The sequence below is a fragment of the Pinus tabuliformis genome, chromosome 1_1, assembly GCF_031772625.1.
Source record: "Pinus tabuliformis cultivar Carrire ecotype Pingquan chromosome 1_1, CPIR1, whole genome shotgun sequence".
NCBI lineage: Eukaryota > Viridiplantae > Streptophyta > Pinopsida > Pinales > Pinaceae > Pinus > Pinus tabuliformis.
Genome location: NC_142297.1, coordinates 900,197,253 through 900,216,732, shown reverse-complemented (window position 1 = coordinate 900,216,732; position 19,480 = coordinate 900,197,253). Strand labels below are relative to the sequence as shown.

The 19,480-nt window shown below is 37.4% G+C and overlaps 1 protein-coding gene across 1 annotated transcript; it reads right to left on the bottom strand.

The window, feature by feature from the left end:
• Nucleotides 1–555: 555 nt before the first annotated feature.
• LOC149217316 (ran-binding protein 1 homolog c-like) lies at nt 556–15,070 on the bottom strand. Its single transcript, XM_089392974.1, has 7 exons — nt 14,720–15,070; nt 8,088–8,239; nt 7,802–7,927; nt 1,228–1,298; nt 1,039–1,125; nt 853–945; nt 556–680 (listed from the first exon to the last, which is right to left on the bottom strand). The coding sequence occupies exons 1-7, from the start codon at nt 14,893–14,895 to the stop codon at nt 639–641; spliced, it is 747 nt and encodes a 248-aa protein (XP_089249100.1). The 5' UTR covers nt 14,896–15,070; the 3' UTR covers nt 556–638.
• Between the last annotated feature and the right edge of the window lie 4,410 nt (nt 15,071–19,480).

Here is a 19,480-nt window from a genome sequence, read left to right as displayed (position 1 = left end):
ATTTTACTTTCAATTTTGCATCCATGGTTACATCCGCATTTGACTTCTTATATAGAGTATATTTTTCTTTACATATATGACCCCCTTTATAGATTCATAGTGAAATATATGATAGTTTCTAAATATCATTAAAGCAGATATCACAATTCAAAATCATTTGTAAAGAAATTTAAGAGAAATTGACAACATCCATCCAAAAAAATAACAATGTGTCATTAACAATTTTCAAAACATGTATAAAATAGCAACATAATACTAATAAAATCAGTATTATTTTTAATCAAAACAAGTAAAATTCAAATATGATTAACAAATCAAAATATTTCATGAATATCGTTATTCTACGATAAATTAACAACATACATAAATCAAACTCATCGTATGATTACAAAATCAAAATGTCTCATTGATATAGGGTAAATTCACAACACCCATCTAAACATAACAATGTCATTCTACACAATAATTTCTTCATAAAAAACAATGCATGTGCATGCCTAGCTACCACCACCAAGATCATCCTCATGATCATCTTGACCATCCTCATTACTCTGATCCACATCATCACCAACACCGCAACTATCATCATCATCTCCTCCTTCACCACCATCATCCTCATCCTCATCCTCATCATCTCCTCATATATGTTGAACATAATTTGGATCATCGTCTTGGCAATCCTGACAAAAAAAATCAATATTACATGTTAGTATTAATTACATAACACAACGCATGTTTTTGTTATACAATGTTAACCATAAAATGAGGTAAGATATAATATCTAATAGTACTAAAAAATAAAATGAAAATATGGTTTAAAAGTATATTGGAAATCCAACTAAGATTACATACCATAGAGTCCATCCAAACAACAAATTCAACCCATCTCTTTTGCTGCAGCACCTCCTTTTCCAAATGATTTGAAGGTATTCCATATTTTAGTTCCTATCAATCAGTAAATAGGGAGAAATTAGATAACAATGACTTTCTTCTAGTACAAAATTTATTAAAAAAATATCACATGTTTAATATACTTACAAAGGTTGTTATCAGTGCTTTTAAACCTTTCTGGCCACTACGATGAGTGACTTTTGTCTTGGTTAACCTCGCCTTGGATGCCTTGTCCTTAAACATAAACCAATTCAATTTATTTTCACACAAATACATGTCTAAGATACTTATAAGTATTAATACATTCTAAATAATGTTTAATGAAAAATTCAATACCTGAATGCTCTCATTGCCGGCTTTTCTTTGTGCATCCAACTTCTCATATGATTTTACAAGTTCTTTCCATACTTTAAAAGGTATGTCAATAGGTCTTTGTTTCAGTCTTTGATCTTGAGGTATTTTTTTAATTTTTCTTGTTTGGTTAAAAATTTTGGTTAAAAAAAACCAAACAAGTAATTCACATCAATGGCATGGGGACTCTATGGATATGTGTAAAAAAATGGCTATAAAGAAAACATCCAAAAAACATATGAGCTCTCCCTTTGATGGTCACTTGGGGCATATGGCTGGAAAGGAACAACTCCATTTTCGAAAATCAAGGACAATCCTTTCTCAAAGTCCTTCCTAATATTTGCTCCAAATGTCTTAAAATGAAAAACAAAATTCAAACGTCATCCTTAAACATCTCCCTTAAATATAACGTTGGACCATAAATTCTTCACTTTTATTGTTATCGGCTCTGGAATGATTTTTCTATATGCAATTATATAATGAAATATGTGTGCACTAATGAAAAAACATTGAGTTTCATTTTTCATAATCACAAACAATGAAAAAAGAATCACACGTCACTAGCATCATTTTGGAAATTTTATATTTATTAAAAATCTTTAACATGTTTTCCTCCCATATCTCATAAAAAGGTGTGAAATTTTTTATATACTCTCCAATAAGCACTACAACAAAACCAGCGATTTGGAGGTTTTACACTAAGTTTTTCAACATCGAGCTTACTAGGGCTTGCAACACCGGGGTTATTAGTAAGAATCTCATGAGGTTTGCATTGCCATGATTATTAGAATCAAAATAGTAGGATTTGCACTAAAAAACAGTTCATAGAGCTTTCCTGCTGGGGAGAAAATCACAAGTTCAACTTCTGCAGTGCAGAGCACCGAGAGCTCGTAAGCTTTCTTCAGCAATCCACCTACGTTTGGAAAATGTAACCTGCCTGCTGGCGATGTTCTCAATCCTCTTCCTCTGCATCTTTCCCCTCACTATTCTTGTATGTCCTCTTTCGTTTTTCCCTCCAAACAAACCCTCTCAAATTGAGAAAGCAGAACAACTCACTCGATGAGAATCCGAATCCAATTATCGCTTCTAACAATAACCCAATACGATACCAGAAGTGATTACACAAAACCTCATTGACTCTTTATTTGTTTGGAAAAGAGCCAAGCATATACTTCTGACGAGGGTTTTCGTCTCAAGTCTGGCTCGCAGGACGTCGCTTAGTCAATTGCGAGAAAAGTTTTCCACCTGCCTCTCACATACGGTTTGTCACACTATATATTAAAATTATGTTGATCATACTAACAATAAGGTTGTATAGTTTAAAAGGAGGGCTCTCCTGACTGCATTTGGTTGGTTTATAGAAAAGATTGCTGGAATGTGTAATGTGAATGCTCTGCTAACTGTTTTTTAAGCATTTGGAAGTATTAAAACCCCCTAGGATAATTAATGTAAACCTGTTAATTAATGTGTAAAGATGGCTATTGTCCTTGGGCTACCTTAGCTGTTCGTGTTTAGTGATCTGTGGTATTATGACTCCTCAAGTCACTATTACACCATGAGAACCATGCCCAGGCAGACTAGTGTGACATTGTGGATGAGAACCAAAACTAGACTCCTATAACCTCCTTTTTCATCCTTTAAATTGCAGAATTAACTGACTGTTCTAGTAATCGTTCTTGAGCACTTGAAGATGTGCACCCTAAATAATAAGAATAATACCCTGTAACATATGAATAGTCCATCCTGTGCATGTAGAATATGCACATGAGGTCCAATAAAATCACTAACCAGAATACCAGGTGTTATTAAAGCCTCTACAGGGTGATTGCAATAGTTCTTCATTTCTTATTACAAGAGTTTCCAATAGATAGGTTTTGAAACAGCTAAATTAGTTCCATAGACATTGGTTACATAAAATTACAAGTTCCAATGCTCGGAGAAGTCTTAGCTTACCCATAATCTCCCTACATATACTTGTACAAAATTTGTATTGATCCCACCATATCAGAAGGCCATATACTCTGCCCATTGTTTTCTTCTATCTTTTGTGTTTTTTCAAATATACCATTTCAATTGTTTCACTTGACAACTTTGTTTATTAGACAAACACAATGTCAGGCTTGTCAAATATTAGCTTCTTTTTATAGAGCTCTACCCTTATTTTCTGGCTTACCTCTTCTAGTATTCGAGGTTACGATCTTCATGACATTGTAAAAGAGAAAAAAACGTTTTATTGACTTCTGGTGTTGGAATTGTAGCATCATGCTTTGTTCCCTAAAGCCTTCACAACCTTTTTAGATGTTTGGGGCCTTTCGAGTCCTAACAAGGATTTTTCCGACTACTTCCAAGTTCCGTCTGCACAATCCTTGATAGACTTATTTGTTTTTTAGTTATCTGGGTGCACGATAATCCCATTCACATGGTTTTTCATGCTTCTGCTAAATTGTCATCCACAAGTGATGTTTCCCACCAAGAAAAGCATGTGTTATTTTGGGCTTGATGATTAGGCATGGAATAAGGGGCACCGGTTCAGCCTCTCTTCTCGATGCATATTCTGGTAAGAAAATGGGACAAATTTTATTGTGAATGAAAATTGCAATCCCTGTAGTCTTGAAAATGCAAACCTTGACTATAATGGGGCCTCTAGCTTGAAATAGGGCAATATGTGTTCTCCTTATGCAACATCGACATATCAGTGATTTTCAGTTTGCCCGATTCTCAGGTGGGTGATATGAATTCCTTGTATATGGCTGTTGACAATCAAGTGACCCTTGCATGTTTACCCCCCATGATGTACATTCAGTTGTAACCTAGCTTGGAGATTAAGCTAATCCAGATCCACATGTTTTTAGCATACATTTGCTAAAGAACCTTTCAACTTGTAGATAATTCACTATATCTCATCCACATGTAGTCAACTTACTGAAGATTAATTAACTTGCACATTCTCTTGTTGAAGAGAATTTGTGCTCGTCCATGCATGAGCTAGATTGGAAATATTCTGGAAAGCTCCTAGTAGTCTCTGTCCATGCATTCTGATTTCTGTCTCATGAAGGTGTCAGATCTGCGTTAGCTATCCAAGACTTCGGTTCATCCTTTGACTTTGTTAAATTCAAACTTCATCTTATAATTTTTAATACTATGTATTGGGAAGTGTTCTCTCTCTGATCTGATTTGTGCAAAACTAAGAAACAGCTATGAGAAATTACTAATTAGCCTAAGGTCACAGCTAATTACTCCTCTGTTTGGACTGTCATTTCTCCAGTCAGGAGGGTGTCCCTCGTGTTCATGCACTTTCAGCACTTGGAAGCATATGCTTGGTCAATATGAGTGATCAGCACAGAAAGTAGTTTTCATTGATATATGTGTAAGCATCCAAGGACACAAGAAACTTATAAGATCAAATAATATGCAAAATCCCAGTCCACGACCACCAAATATGAAAGAAGAAAAGATGGTTGTGCACTTTTAAGTGATAAAAAATCTTCAAAGTACAGGCACTTAGGTCATTCACACTACTGCAACATACAACACTGTTCAACCATCGAATTTGGAGAGCTGTAAAGAAACTGCATGGTCAAACTCCATCAGTGTATTAGTCAAAAGATTGTTTGCATCATGGAGATAAAATATGAGAATGATTGCAATAGTATGCACTGCACAGAGATGTAGGCAGCAATGAGAGAAAGGAAGGATGGAAGAGAACGTTGACTGCTCACTGAGAAAACTCTAGAAAATAATGCCATTCAGTGTTCTCTTATAGCTCCCCAAATTCCCAAAGGTGGGTGGCCTATTCATGCAAAATCTAACTGTTGTTGAGTGGCTGAAGTGAGGAAAATGCTGCAAAATTGCCCGATAACAACCATAAATATGGCTTCCACTAAACCATTGCAATAAGTGGCTTGATCTCTTCATAAGTAAACAAAAACTCATGCAATCAGCTAGAATTCCATTACTAACTAATTTGTCTCAACAAATAAGAATTCCAAATCAGCTTTCTTGTTCAATAATAAAGTTCCATCTCACATGTAAAGTTGCAAACTAATCAACGGGGTCAACTTTGTCAAAAATACAAAATAAACATTTCCCAAACTTCAAGTTTTCCAAATTTAACAAAGAGGAATTTTAAAATCACCCAAATTAAGTTAGGCAGCTCCTTTGCACCTCCTTTCTAAAAATGGTGCCAAGCCGCCCACTGAAAATAGAACTGGAGTCATGAAAAACCACTTTTAGCTAACTACCAGATGTACCGAAGGAAGGGCACCTAGGGTATTCCTGATAGGATTTCCTTATACCTCATAGGCAAACAACCATTGTCCCTTCTATAGATGAGCAGAATAAGTGCTTGGTTCTCTACACTAAATAAAGACAAAGTATAGTACTTATTGCTGACAAAATAGGATTTAAATCGCGATTCAATTGCTTGACATTCAGCTGGTCACAGAATTGTAGAGTGCATAATCATAAGTGATGTTGCGAGCCTCATAAGGGTCTTGCGAGCCATAATCACAGCCATGTATGGCATATCTTGTGATTATGGCATTTTATGAGGTCAATTCTTGTGAAGACATTTCAGTTTATAATAAATTTTGAACCTCAATAGAGTTTTGGCAAGACCTGGCTGAGCTAGGACATCAACAACACAACTGATATGAATGACATAATCTAGCCTCAAGAGGGAGCCTCTTTTGTTTCATCACTCTAACAATCTATGAAGTGGTGGAAAGCATAACAACTTCCCCTTGAATATGACACCTAAACTGAGTACAAATCCTAAATGATGCAGCCCTTGGTGCATGTCTCTCAAAGTATCGATATTTCAAATGTTGAAAGCTCTTGTGCCCATTTGATATGCATTCGATTGCAGTCCCCCTAAAGAAAGAATCTTCTAAAGGCGAGGCCATGGCCAATATGTTAGCCATATCCATTGGAGTTGCCATTGCTTGACAACTTTAGTGTGATCAGTCCCACCATGATTCACATGGGCTTCTACTCAACATTGGCTGTTGCTATTGTAAGAGTCTTCAAGCTCGTTGAACCCATAGTATTGATAAGTGTATTCTTTGGGTCTCTGGTTTTCAAATTCTGCCTATGTTTTCCTCTCAGTATCATTATTTCAAATGCTGAAAGCTCTAATTCCCATTGCTGTGTATTTGATTGTGGTTTCCCTAAAGAAAGAATCTTATAAAGGTGAGCCCGAGACCAATATGTTGGCCATATCCATTGGAGTTACTATTTCAGGATATGGGGAGGCCAAGATGAATGCATGGGAGGTGATTCTCCAGTTAAGTGCAGTTGCATGTGAGACTACCCAATTGGTTCTCATACAAATTCCACGAACATCAAAAGGGATTAAGTTGAATCCCATCACATCTTTGTTGCTCCTTGTTGCCTTGTTTTTCTCAGCACCCCCTGGGCCTTAGTAGAATACCCATTTCTGATAATCAGGGTCTCTTCCTTTGATTTGGATTACATGACATTTCTGCTTGTGCCTTGGCTCTTAATCTTGCAGTGTTTCTTCTGATAGGAAAGACTTCAGCCTTGACTATGAATGTTGCTGGTCTTGTCAAGGACTGGCTGCTCATAACATAATCTTTGTCTGTAATAAATGAAAAGGTTACAGTCATAAACTTGAGTGGGTGTGGACTGGCTTTTCTGGCTGTCTGTTACTATAATCATTTGAAACTTCAAGCTCTCAAGTCCAATGACAACCAACCAAAGTACCTCAGCAGTGCAGCTGATGCCAATGATGAAGGAGAAGGTTTGATAATGACGAGTGGGAGATTCTCAATCAGAGATTCAGAACCAGTAGAGAAAAATCAAACTCAAGCTTCAGGATTAGGTATTTAGATCATTAATATTGTCTTGTGCTAGAGATTACTGTTCTTGGATTGGCTCCTCTATGCCCAGATCTATTTGCAGGGAACAGGCCAGTCATTCACAGTGACGAAGATAATGACAAGATTAGTGTATAATGATGGACAATATGGTGCCATGGTGCCAACCTAAATCTCAAGTAAGGAGACATCTGTTCATCAATTTGTCAAGAAGCATGGCCTACAATTCAATTGCTCTAAGCCTATCACTTCTTCCACCTGTCAAATAAATTGTTTCCTGTTTGTTTAGTTGACTATGGTTCTAATAAATATACTATTGTTTGATGTAAAAAGACAAAACAAAACAAAAAATATGGAAAGTTGTGACCCCATTTTCTAACTACAAATTGAAATCGGATTACCATAGTGACCACCTCTGCTTATTGGAATCAAAAAGGGGGTGGGTTATGCACAATCCTCTGTATCATTTGCTATTACCAGAGATAATTAAAGCCACCCTAAACTCAAGTCTTAACTATGCTGATAGGGTGTTTGGGGAGGGGGATCCCTTACCAACCCACTATAATCTGCACAAAAGCATCCTAAGAACATATGCAAAATCAACCCTTCAATGAAATGATCCAAGAATATAGGTACTCAAACATTGATTTTATCAAAGAAAAATACAAGACAGAAAGAAAAGATCATAACAAGGATTAGAAGAGTCTAAGAACAGTGCTCACTGTCTACAGAGCCAAGACGAATGCAGAAGAGTTCTTCCTTCAGTTCCCCATCTGAGAAATCAGTTGCATGCCAGACCCAAGTTTTATCACTACCTGCGTGCTCCTGAAGTGACATTGGGGAATGAACTGCAAGGCAAAAAAAAAAAAAAAAAACATAATCCAGATAATAAGGATCAACACAAATTCTCGGCACAGAAAGCCTCTTAAAACTTGGACGTAAGATAAGCTATTACAATCTCAGGGGGGAAATTACAAAAAAAAAAAACAAACAAACAAATTTACATACTTAAATGGTTTGCACATATTTTCAATGTCTTGGATTGCCTCATGACCATCCGAACCTTTGTAGTATCCTTGTGCTTAAGAAACTTTACTGTTCCTACACCACGCTCCTTCCATTGATTCCCATCCTTGTCAAACCTGTACAGCTTCGCCTTCCTGCAGGGTCAAACATATAAAAAAGAATGGGAATATTAATAAACAATGAAACTGCATTAGGATCATTTTAAGAGCCCATGACATCCATTACAAGTAACGTCCGCAATATCCCACCATATCAAATGCATTCAAAGATAAATTACCAACGACCTATTAAAAACACAGGAGATATTCCTTAACATTACCGAAAAGGATCCCACAAAAAAGCTCAATAATAACATCAAACATGTAAGAATACAAATCATCAACTATTTAATAACAAAAGAATGCTCATCCCATACATCCCCATAAAGTCCAGAAATGATCAACAGCCTGTTCAAAACATCATAGAAAGTCAACGAAAACAGTTGACAGAAGACCAAAATATTACTTTCTTCATATTTATGTGCCAATGTGTTTATTTCATGTTGTTATTGCTTTATATGTTTAAAAACCTGAAAAAAAAAATTAATATTTTATGCATTTTTTATGTCTGCCAACATTTTCGCCAATATTGCCAAAAAGATGTTTTCGGGACCCTCGCCAATATTTTGCAGATACCGATATTTTCAACACTGCAAAGCATCATCCTGAAGGGTCTGTTTCAATGTGCAAGTAACCCCCCTAAATGTAAGGGCAGCATGTATCCTACACAAAATACCCCATATCCTACATGTGTGGGTATGTAGCCCTGCAAAATCAGCCCACTGCCAGCTCCAATAAACTTCACAGGTCAGCCCTCCTTATGACAGCATTAACCCCATACCATGTAAGGTCAACCTGTCCAATTAACATTTCACTCTAGCATGTCACACACACGCGCACATATATGTTTAAGTGTTTATCATCAATTTCCTTATCCCTTTGAGCTGTTTTTTCATAACTGCACCTTCATCTGAAATTTTGTACTCAACCATATAAGGGAGCACCCAGATCAAGCTGCAATCATTCACAAGTGACATATTACAGGAAATACCTCCACATATGGCGAGACCCTCTGTGTACTTGGTGCCAGAGTTGGCATATTCAGATGCATGGGCTATGCATGTTTCTCCTCTAAGGAAACCTAACACAAGTTCATTCTCAACCATCTGCTGTATCACCCTCCCCACTGGCCTTGCACCAAAGTTGGGATCAAAGCCAAGTTTCCAAGCAAGGTAAAGGCATCCTGAGTGAGTTTAAAATTGATTTTTTTGTTTTGTTTTAGGCTATCTTGTACACGCTTCAGCTGTAGCTGAACTATATGATTAATCCGATGCGATACTGACGTATTATATACTCCTCGTCTTGATACGAAAAGTCTGTCATGCAACCTTCATCACTTGCCTTTTCAGTAATTCATAAACTACCTAATTAGAATCTTGTGTGTTTAGAAGTGTCAACAAAATGTATTGGTACCTGATATTTGATGTCTTAGCCTTTCATCATCTAACAACAGGAGAAGGATATTAAACACATCACTATGGGCTTTCTCAATCTCATCAATAATACCCCTGAATATAGTCACCTACAGAAAGACTCTGTCAGCTGCCCACCCTCCTTTTGACAAACAAGACCCCAATATATATACATAGTCACCTGTGACTCAAACTTTACAATGTAACCTCTGTTCTGTTCATTACCATGAAGGATGCTAACAAAGGCAGAATTAGGACTCCTCCTTTGCATCTGTCACTTCAATCACCCACAGTGGATCAGACCAAGCAACCTCACTGTTATAATTTTCTACCTCAATGACCCTGAAATCATTGGCTTTAATACATTGTACCATGCCCGAAAATTCTTCCAAGAGTGCAGACCTGCATGTATCTACAGCAGCCAAATCTGAGGATGCATTTGCTGTCTCAAAGTAGCCCACAATATCCATGAGGTAAAGAATCCTTCCATGTATTGGACATTGCTGATAACATTTCTTGTAAAGACTGTCTCAGTATATCTAAATGTTTGCAATCTAAATCGTCTCCATGACTCATACCAAGTCTGTTAGCCAAGTCTGCTAGCTCCATCAAGGCATACTGATTTCATACTATCATAAGAAATCCTAAGGAGTTAATTAGCATCATCTTGTCTCCCATCTCCATGTTGAGACCCCATCCTAGTGTTCAGATCGATAACCTTGTAGTAGGTAGGCAGCTAGTAGCCTTTTATATGTCAAGCATGGTGATGATTACAGTATTAATGAGGAAATACTACAATGAAGTTGTAATGACATCAAGTGATGCATAACCATTCAGTGAAAACAAATGCCTAGCAACTCTTACCCAAATGTATCTTTAAGACACCATTTTGTCCCAAGGAAATCATGAGTAACAGGTCCACACTGCTAAAATAAGGTATTTTCATATTATACCTTTACTCACAGAACAGAATCATTTGCATAGTTGCACTTATTATCTACTCTACAAGAAGAAGGATTGGGCCTTAGTCTTGACTTTAGAATTGGTGATCATATGCTGTGTTGTCTCTGCCTCTACTAATCATTGTTTCTTATATTCCAAGTGACACAACGTAGGAGCTCTCGACTCTCAAGCATATCAGGCCCTGGAGGACATCTACAGCCTTTGCTATTTCACTGTTTATCACATTCTATGAATGATGATAGATGTGATGAGAGGATGGAACAACATATTACTGAGCCAGGACCAAGTGAGTTCTGGCCACATGAACAATAGCGATGGACATTAAGTGTTTGACCATTTGAATTTCCTCTCCATGGGAATTTTGTTGATGGCCATACTCTATTGCCTTACTTGAGGTTCAAAGTATGATTCACCAATTACCTATAAAGTCCAAGTATGATCTACACCGCATGCTAATGCTTTGCCTTCTCTGTCTATATGAACTTGTACTTGCGGGGATCAGGAGAAGGGAAATCAGTCCAAAACAGTTTAGGGCTTGTCCTCTTTGGAATGTATTTCAAGCTAACCTGTATTTTGACTGGATGGTTTCCACAAACATGAATCACCCAAAGAAGGATTCATGCAAAATTATCTCTGTAATATTACCTTGCCTTTCCCACCATGTGATTATTTTAACATTTACACATGAAAATAACTCTTCTTAGAGATCCTTCTGAAGTTCATTCCAAATCTGGCTTTGACTCCAACATCCCTCACACTTTACATATCTGTACCCAATTGAGTTGTGGTCAAACATCATTATTATTTTGAAATAATGAGATCCAGACCCCAGGGTCCAAAAAGTTGGCTTGTCATTTTAAGTAGCCACATTCCAGTGTAGCTTGGAGGATGTGCACCACCCACTTAGACCACTCTATTCAGTATTGGCTGGCCTAGTGTCCTAGGGAACTCTTCAAATGAAATACAACCACTTTTCTGAGTTACAGTTGGTTGCATCTATAAGAACCATTAGTCTAATCTCTGTGTGCCTTGATGAGAATGCAGGCATTATAGAATTGCATGGACATGAACTAGAGTATAATTTAAACTATCGAGCAACTGTGAATTGGTTTGTCTACATTACTGGGTAACTGTACACCATCTTTGAAGTCTTGTCATTCCATTGTTTCTAAGTTGTCTGCTGTCATGATTGCTTGTCTCAGCAACAGAAATTTATTGCTCAACCACAGATAAAGGTAATAGACATTTTGTAAGAAACCCTGTCTTTGCTTCTCTGTCTCAAACCATCTACATGGCATTTGTTTTGTTTAACACCTTAGCCATGTTGGCAAAAAGATGTGACTCATTGTCTTGCAACTCCGTTCCAGCATTTGTAAAGTGAAAAATAAATAATTCCATCAAGTATAGACTCATTTGTCTGGACCTTCATTGCTTCTATAAACTTTAAATTCTACAGCATGGAAAAAATGTGCTCGTATTTGCAAGTTTCCAACTATACTCCGCAGTTCTGCAGCAATGTTAGGAACTCCCCTGTCTCCTGGCAACATGAATAACAAAAGGACAAATTTACAGTAAAATTAGGGATCCCCTATCCCCACAATTTCAGTCTTTGTGCTTGGGCATAATCAAAACAACCTCATCCTTTCCCAGAAAACCAAATGCCTCAATTTGTAAATAGCTTAAAAGGAAAGTTAAAGAACTTGCATATCGACTAGCAAGAAAATTGAGATACAAAACTTCAAATGGCTTACCCACCCTCTCTTAGATAAAGGATCGACCCTCCAACATGCACGCAGGTAAAACAACTTCTTGCACAAAATACCAATCTGTGAATAGGCAACCAAAACTCCAAAAGAAATATAAACAAAGTTCTGAGATCTTTGGATGGCTTCGACCAGACCTTATTGGCACATATGCAAACCATGAAGACATTATAGAGACCGCTTGTTCTTCTTGTTGACCTCCACTTTCCTAATTAAATTTTTGTAATGGTAGAATTTGGAGCCTATTTCCAGTAACATACAATAAAAAATAGAATATAAAACATGTTTAAAAAGAGGATCAGAAGAACATCACGGGTGGCTTGTATCCCTTTTCCATCACTGACAGAATTTTGAGAATACGTCATTTTGATATGGATAAAATATAGTAAAGTTTAAACCTATTTCCAATAGTCGGTGATGAGATAATAAAAATTAAATGATGCTATGGGAATTACTAATAAGTAATAACAAATATCTTCATTTAAATGAAAGTGGTGGGCATGTAAAACCTATATGATTGTACAAAATACCGCTGTAATGGAGGAGTAGAACAGGAACTATGAGAACAGACAAGAGATACTGTTTATATGCCTTTGCATCCAGGTAACTAAATGTGCTAGCCTTCTGCATGTTTGCAAACAAAGAAATCAAACTAGAAATTGGTTCCCCAATAAGCATTGCATCCTAGTTACATTGCTTGGACTAAAGTGAAACAATTCCTGGCTAAATGGTACCTGTATGTGTCATAAATGAGAGTTTTTTATGTTCAAGTTGTGTCACTTTTAGTTGTACTCTCAAAAACAGTCATGTTGATATAAACTCAAAGATATTGTTTTAGTTACACTCAATCAAATGTCAGGACATTAACTATGTTATTGTTATCTTAAGCTCTCCATTTATAAGATGTATTTAATTAGCTTTTGATATCTGAATAATAGCGTAATCGAATGGATGATGGTTGCCTTTGAGATCAAATGTTACCTAACAATGATTTTGATCAGAGTAGCTTAGCTAGTAAGTTCCAATCCATGGATCTAATAACATGCTCCACAACTTGACACTGTCAATCACTTCAACAAAACACAATGCAGACCAACCTGGAACTGCTGGTTATGCAGGAAACAACTGAACTTATGACACATACATTGTACTCTCAAACACATTAAATACCGAAACTGACTTCCTATTAGAACAACTTCATAACACACCTTCCTCACCAAGCTCATCTACCACAAATTGCATAAAAAATGCAAAGGAAATGGGATCAAAACCATCAAGATTTAGTCTCTCTGCTATGCTCTATACTTTTGCAATTGCCATCTTTTAGATTAACCAAACAACTGGTTCGTTTATAGCAATGACTCTCCCTTGTCTGATTTAGATAACTGCATGCGGTGAACTGCAGGAATGTGAACATTTCCCCTTCCATGTGTAATTGTTGCGATGACCATTCTCACCAAATTTAAATAAAGCTTTAAATCTCAAAACACTTCCACAGTCTACCATGTCCTTGTGAATGACTAAATAATACTTGCACAAAAGATCCCGACGTAGTACAAAGCATAATACAAAGGATTCATCAACCAAGAAAATAAAAGCCTGACAGGATGTAAATTAAATAGACATATGCCTGAATCATACCACCTCACAACATAAAAAGACAAATCACCCTAATGCCAATAACCAAAAGACAGATTATCAAATAGGCCCAATTCAGTATTCAATGGCTAATCCAAAAACCAAAAAATACGAAACCCCGTATGCTTAACAATAACAAATGACCATCACACCCCCCACTAAACCAGAATAACAGAGAAACCATCATAGATTCTTCAAAGACATTGAAAAAAGGATGGCCTATAGTTCAACAAAATATAAAAAGACTCGTCAAAATACAAAACCCCCAATGATAACAAATAAACCATCAAATGCATCCCCGAAAAAATCTTCATCGGCAGCCTATCAACATAGGAAAACAATTATTACAGACCATAATGAGATCAAAAAATGCTGATCAAAATATCAATGGGACATCAAAACAACAAGAAACTCACAAAATACACAGAAAAGCAAAACCCTAATTACCCGATAAAACAAACCATAGCCCGCTAAATGCATCTACCATAGAGTTTCTTCAGCACCCCATTGAAATGACAAATCCGATCATCATCAACAGGCGAACAAAACATCGAGAACCCGATAAAAACAGATCTTACTAAAAAGGAGAAAAATTAGAAGTAAATAACTGCCCAAATGCATCTTCCTTATTGTCAAGGTCCCATTTATGTGCACAGGAAAAGGGCCACCGAAGAGGCCATGAAAACAACTTTCAACTGAGAAAACAAAATCATGAAATAGCCATGGATTAAGAAATTTACATGTCAAGAAGGACATCCTCCTCTTCTTCGCCCGTGGTGACAGTAACCTCCTCAAGCTTAACAATGGGTGCAACCTGAGCTCCAGTGTCCTCTTCCTTTCCAGCATCATCCTCGTTCTCTCTCGAATCGTCATCTACTGCCCGTGTAAGAACAGGATCCTCCTGAGTTCCAGCCATCCCAATACCAGATAGTGCACAGAGGGAGGGCTCGAATGAAATCGATGGATCCAAAATATGCCAGAAACTCGCCCAATATCAGACACGAATGCGAAACCCCGAGGATTTTGGACAAAGGATTTAACTGTGCAAAAATGCTTCGACGGAGAGAAAACACTCTATATAAGGGTTTTTGAGGTCGACGGAGAGAAAACACTCTATATAAGGGTTTTTGAGGTCGATGGAGAGAAAACACTCTATATAAGGGTTTTGAAGAGGGAAGGCCGATAGCTGTTAAAGATTGAGAGTAAAAGTAGCATCGTTAAAGATAATATAATAAATTATTACAGGGATGGTTGGGGGGTTTCAAAGGGAGAGAAGGCCATGGAATAACCCCTAAATCATCTCCAACATGAGAGGCCTACTTCATTCATGTTGTCATGTTGGGACCAGAGGTTGTTGTGCGTTTTTTGTTTTCGCAATTTTGAACTCTTTCCTCGGTGATATATTATTGTGTTTATTGTAATAATAATGGGATGGGGTTGAGGGGTTTGTAAATGAGATAAATATGGAAAAGTAATTAGAAATATTGGTTTTAAATTATTATAATAAGTATTGTTGTGGTTGATCCATGATAAGTTGTAGGGTAGTTGGTTTGTATGGGGTTTAGTTGTTACGAGGTCTTAAGTTCAAATGTCATGGGGAGGGGTTGAGAATGGAAGTCATTTTGGGGGCATCAAAACTATTCTAAGGGGCATCTTCCACTGAGCTTTACACAATCCTCGATGTTGAGGATGAAAATAATATGAATATGCCAAGCTCACTCTACAGCCTAGTATGGTTACAGCCATGTTTGTCCATCATTCCAAGGGGCATCTTCCACTGAGCTTTACACAATCCTCAATGTTGAGGATGAAAATAATATGAATATGCCAAGCTCACTCTACAGCCTAGTATGGTTACAGCGATGTTTGTCCATCATCAAAGTTGAAATTTTGCTAGTGTCGGCCAAAATAAATTAAAAAAAAAAAAAATTAAAAAAAAAAATACAAAACATTTAAATAATGTTTGCTCATAAAAAATAATTGCCAATGAAGAAATTGGATCCCTCTCCGCTCATATTATATCTATATTTAAGATGGGTCTATGCTAGTGGATAACACAAAAATCACAAAGTGAAGAAGAGTTTAATTTCAAGTCAAAGCAAAACTTTGGGACTAGCGCAATTCATCTAACTTCTATTGAAATGCGGTATTTATACGTGTAATGTGATATATATATATAGTGTAATTGCTATTATGTTGTTAAATGGTTGTTTAATTAATGTTGGTTATTCGATGGCAAGATGGTTTTGTAACTCTTAATGATGTAATTGTTCATCTTCTTGGTTGTAGTGTGCCATGTTGTTGACATACAAATATTGTAATGGAGCCAAAAAAAAATGACAGTAAAGCATAGTTGGAAGTTATAAGTTTATCCTCCTGGAAAAGCAAAATTGTGGAGTTAAAGAACCACTTCTAGGAAATCAATTTCCATCACATCCATAGGGAGCTAAATACAACTGTAGATTCTCTCTAAAGAAGAATTATTTGTCTGGAGACAGGTTACATATATTATGATGAATTAGTTGGCAACCCAGTTCAAAGTTCTCATTCGATGCCCATATACTAATATGGATCAGCTTTAAGTCAAATTTTCAATTAGTTATCAACTAGCTTACTATAAATTTCAAGTGAGTCTACATTCAGCTTTCAATTAGCCTCAAATACAATGTCTTTCTTTTTCTCTTGACAGGGGCCTCTTCATGGTTGTATAATACACTTTCGGGAATTTTTGGTTACAGGCTAATGTCATTTCTAGTCACTGTCTTCGTTTTTCTCATAGTAGGGCCCTCTTCGTGGTTGTATAATACACTTTCTACAATTTTTGGTTGCATGCTATTGTCATTTCTAGTCAGTCTTATAATTTGCAGAAGAAAAAAAAATTGTAAAACCCTGGTTTTACAACAACTTCTTTTTCTCTTCTTCTGGGTCGTGATGCCTTGTCTTCTGGCAACCCATTGTAATGACAGAAGTTACAATGTTTTTGTCAATGTTTGTGCTTTTTTTCTTCCTCGTGAATAACAAAAGGGTCCTTTTTTTCTATAGTAATAAGAAGAAGAAGAATAAGAAGAAAGATATTGTAATGGTTATGTCATGGTTGGCATTCCTAAATATAAGCAGATATAGGATAAGCATGCATGCATATTAGAACTTGGTGCGCATGGATGGAATTCAATGTGCCAAATGATGTAGATGTTTCACAAGCATGGGGTGTGACATTTCAACCCTAGTTATCAATAGTGATGAGAGGCCACCAAGGACAATACCCCTTGGACCCTATGATAAGTGTTGCACATTTTGGTGTTAGGAGTGGAAGGGTAAGCTTGGTTCGAGGAGGTTGGTTATGGGATGTTTTTTGGTGCACATGAGGTTGTGCATCAACTACCATGGCTACACTTGAATTAGTGGGTCTTTACAAAAATAAAGTGGGAGAGTTAAGTTTTGTGAACAAAAGTAGCCTATGGGTGATATTTGCATTGATCACTTGTGTTAGGAACCTTTTTAGGCAAGTTAACTAATACTTGGAAGGTGTGAACCATGTAATTGAAATAATTCAATAGTGTCCTCCTTCCTTCAAATGAAGCAACAAAGCCAAGAACGTGACTATCAAATAAATATTAGCCCCCTATTGAGCCCTTGTTGCACATTTACAAATTGCTCAGACATTGATGTCATGGTGTTTCACACTAAGTATATCTAAGATTACATGTGATAGTATATGCCTCATTTTAGTACTAACAACTTCATTAGTTTTGTTCTTATATATTACATACTTTTTTTATGTGTGGTTGTTATGTATGTGATGTTTATAATAATTACAAAACTAACTATGTGAAAGCGTCCCTAACATAAATTTTCATTTGGCACTAATAATATTTTCCTTACAACCCCCTTCCTTCATTGGCGGTGGGAAGGAAGCTGATCCTTCCTTCCCCCCACACCCCCCTTCCTTCCTTTGGAAAGAGAGGTAAGAGCAAGAGTTGGAAAGATGCCCGAAAGAATGCCTACCTTTGGTAGTTGTGTTGTCGTATCGAGAGAAAGAAAGTCAGTTACTTGTCGTCCCCCCTTCGGTAGATGAATGCCTACCTTTGGTAGTTACCTTCGGTAGGAGAGAAAGAAAGTCGGTTACCTACGCTTCGCTTCGGTTGCCGTATCGAGAGAAAGAAAGTCGGTTACCTACGCTTTGCTTCGGTTCGGTAGGAGAGAAAGTCGGTATGAGTACTTTGGGTGTTGTTGGTTGTTCTTTTTTTTCGAACAACTGTTACTTGTTTGAAGAAAGAAGTCTATCTTACTCTGAAAGAGGTAAGGGGCGGCACCGCAGGAGAACGGAACGCTCTCCGGAGGAGCCATCAAAGGTACGAGTTCAAGAAAAAAGATAAGCGGTAAGCGATCATAGGGCGAGGATAGGGGAAGGCACGCTTGAGGGTCGTCCGGGCGAGGGTGGGGTACGGGTAGGGAGAGGGGGGAAAGGACAGGGGAATAAGAGAAAGGAGAAAAGAAAAAAGAATAAGAGAGAGGAAATAAGGGAAAGGAGAAAGCAGTCGACATTAAATTCAACAACTAAAAAGAGGCTCTTTGAGCCATGGCTAGCTCTCAGAGAATTTCATTCTCTTCGAGCTCTATACATATTATACTCGTCTAGACATATGATACTCGCATCTCTACGTTTCACTTCTTTACTCTCTTCTCTACCGAGATAAAGATCTAGATCTAGTATAACTTAGCCATTCCAATAGCCAATAGTCTTTAGTCCTATTTAGTACCCTTCTAATAGTCCCCTTGGCATAGTAGGTAGATATTGATTCCTTGTCCATGCATGAAGTTCCATAGCAAGAGATTAGACCCACTTCACCATTGACCTTAGCATATGGAAGGAAGGAGGTGTAGATGCCAGTCATAAGGCTAGGAGGTGCCCTTCTAGATAAGCCCATAGCCGATTATAGAGGAATCCCCTGTTTCATCACAGATTGATGCTTAATATTGAATTTGCCAGAATGTTCCTTGCTCTCGACACGACACTGGTGAATAAGAAGCGGGGGGGGCTTGACAAAGCACCCAACCCCTACTTTAGCGCATTGATCGGTGAGGCATCCAACCCTTCACCTTCTCTCTTTGACCCTGCAGCGCTTAACTACGGTACTCTCTCACTTCGCCTAGCTAGGTTGTTCCTAAACTTGACCTTGCCTAGCCGGGTTGTGAGCCTAACAATTGGTTGGTCGGGGGAATGGTTCAGGGGATAGCTAGTTCGCCCTTACCTCGTTCTACTCTTTATTGGCGAATACAGACCCTGCCGACGAGCTGGGACAAGAGCTCCTAAACATGCATATATAAGGACAGGTTGAGACTAGGGAATGTTTGGGCATAAGACTCCATGTGATAGTACTCCTATGGTAGTATATCCATGATAAATATTTCCAACATCTCATGATTGTTTTATTTGGTACTTCGAGGTAGTCGTACAGCATTTGGAGGCAGTTGTTGAACATGTAAGGCAATTGAAATAC

Bases quoted from the DNA above. Each gene is read 5' to 3' on its own strand.
- LOC149217316 (XM_089392974.1), bottom strand. From the start codon at position 14,895: ATGGCTGGAACTCAGGAGGATCCTGTTCTTACACGGGCAGTAGATGAC. The intron at 8,240-14,719 runs GTAAATTTCTTA...TTGACCCTGCAG, and splicing joins GAGGATGTCCTTCTTGACAT to GAAGGCGAAGCTGTACAGGT. The intron at 681-852 runs GTATGTAATCTT...TTTTTTTGTCAG, and splicing joins TTGTTTGGATGGACTCTATG to GATTGCCAAGACGATGATCC.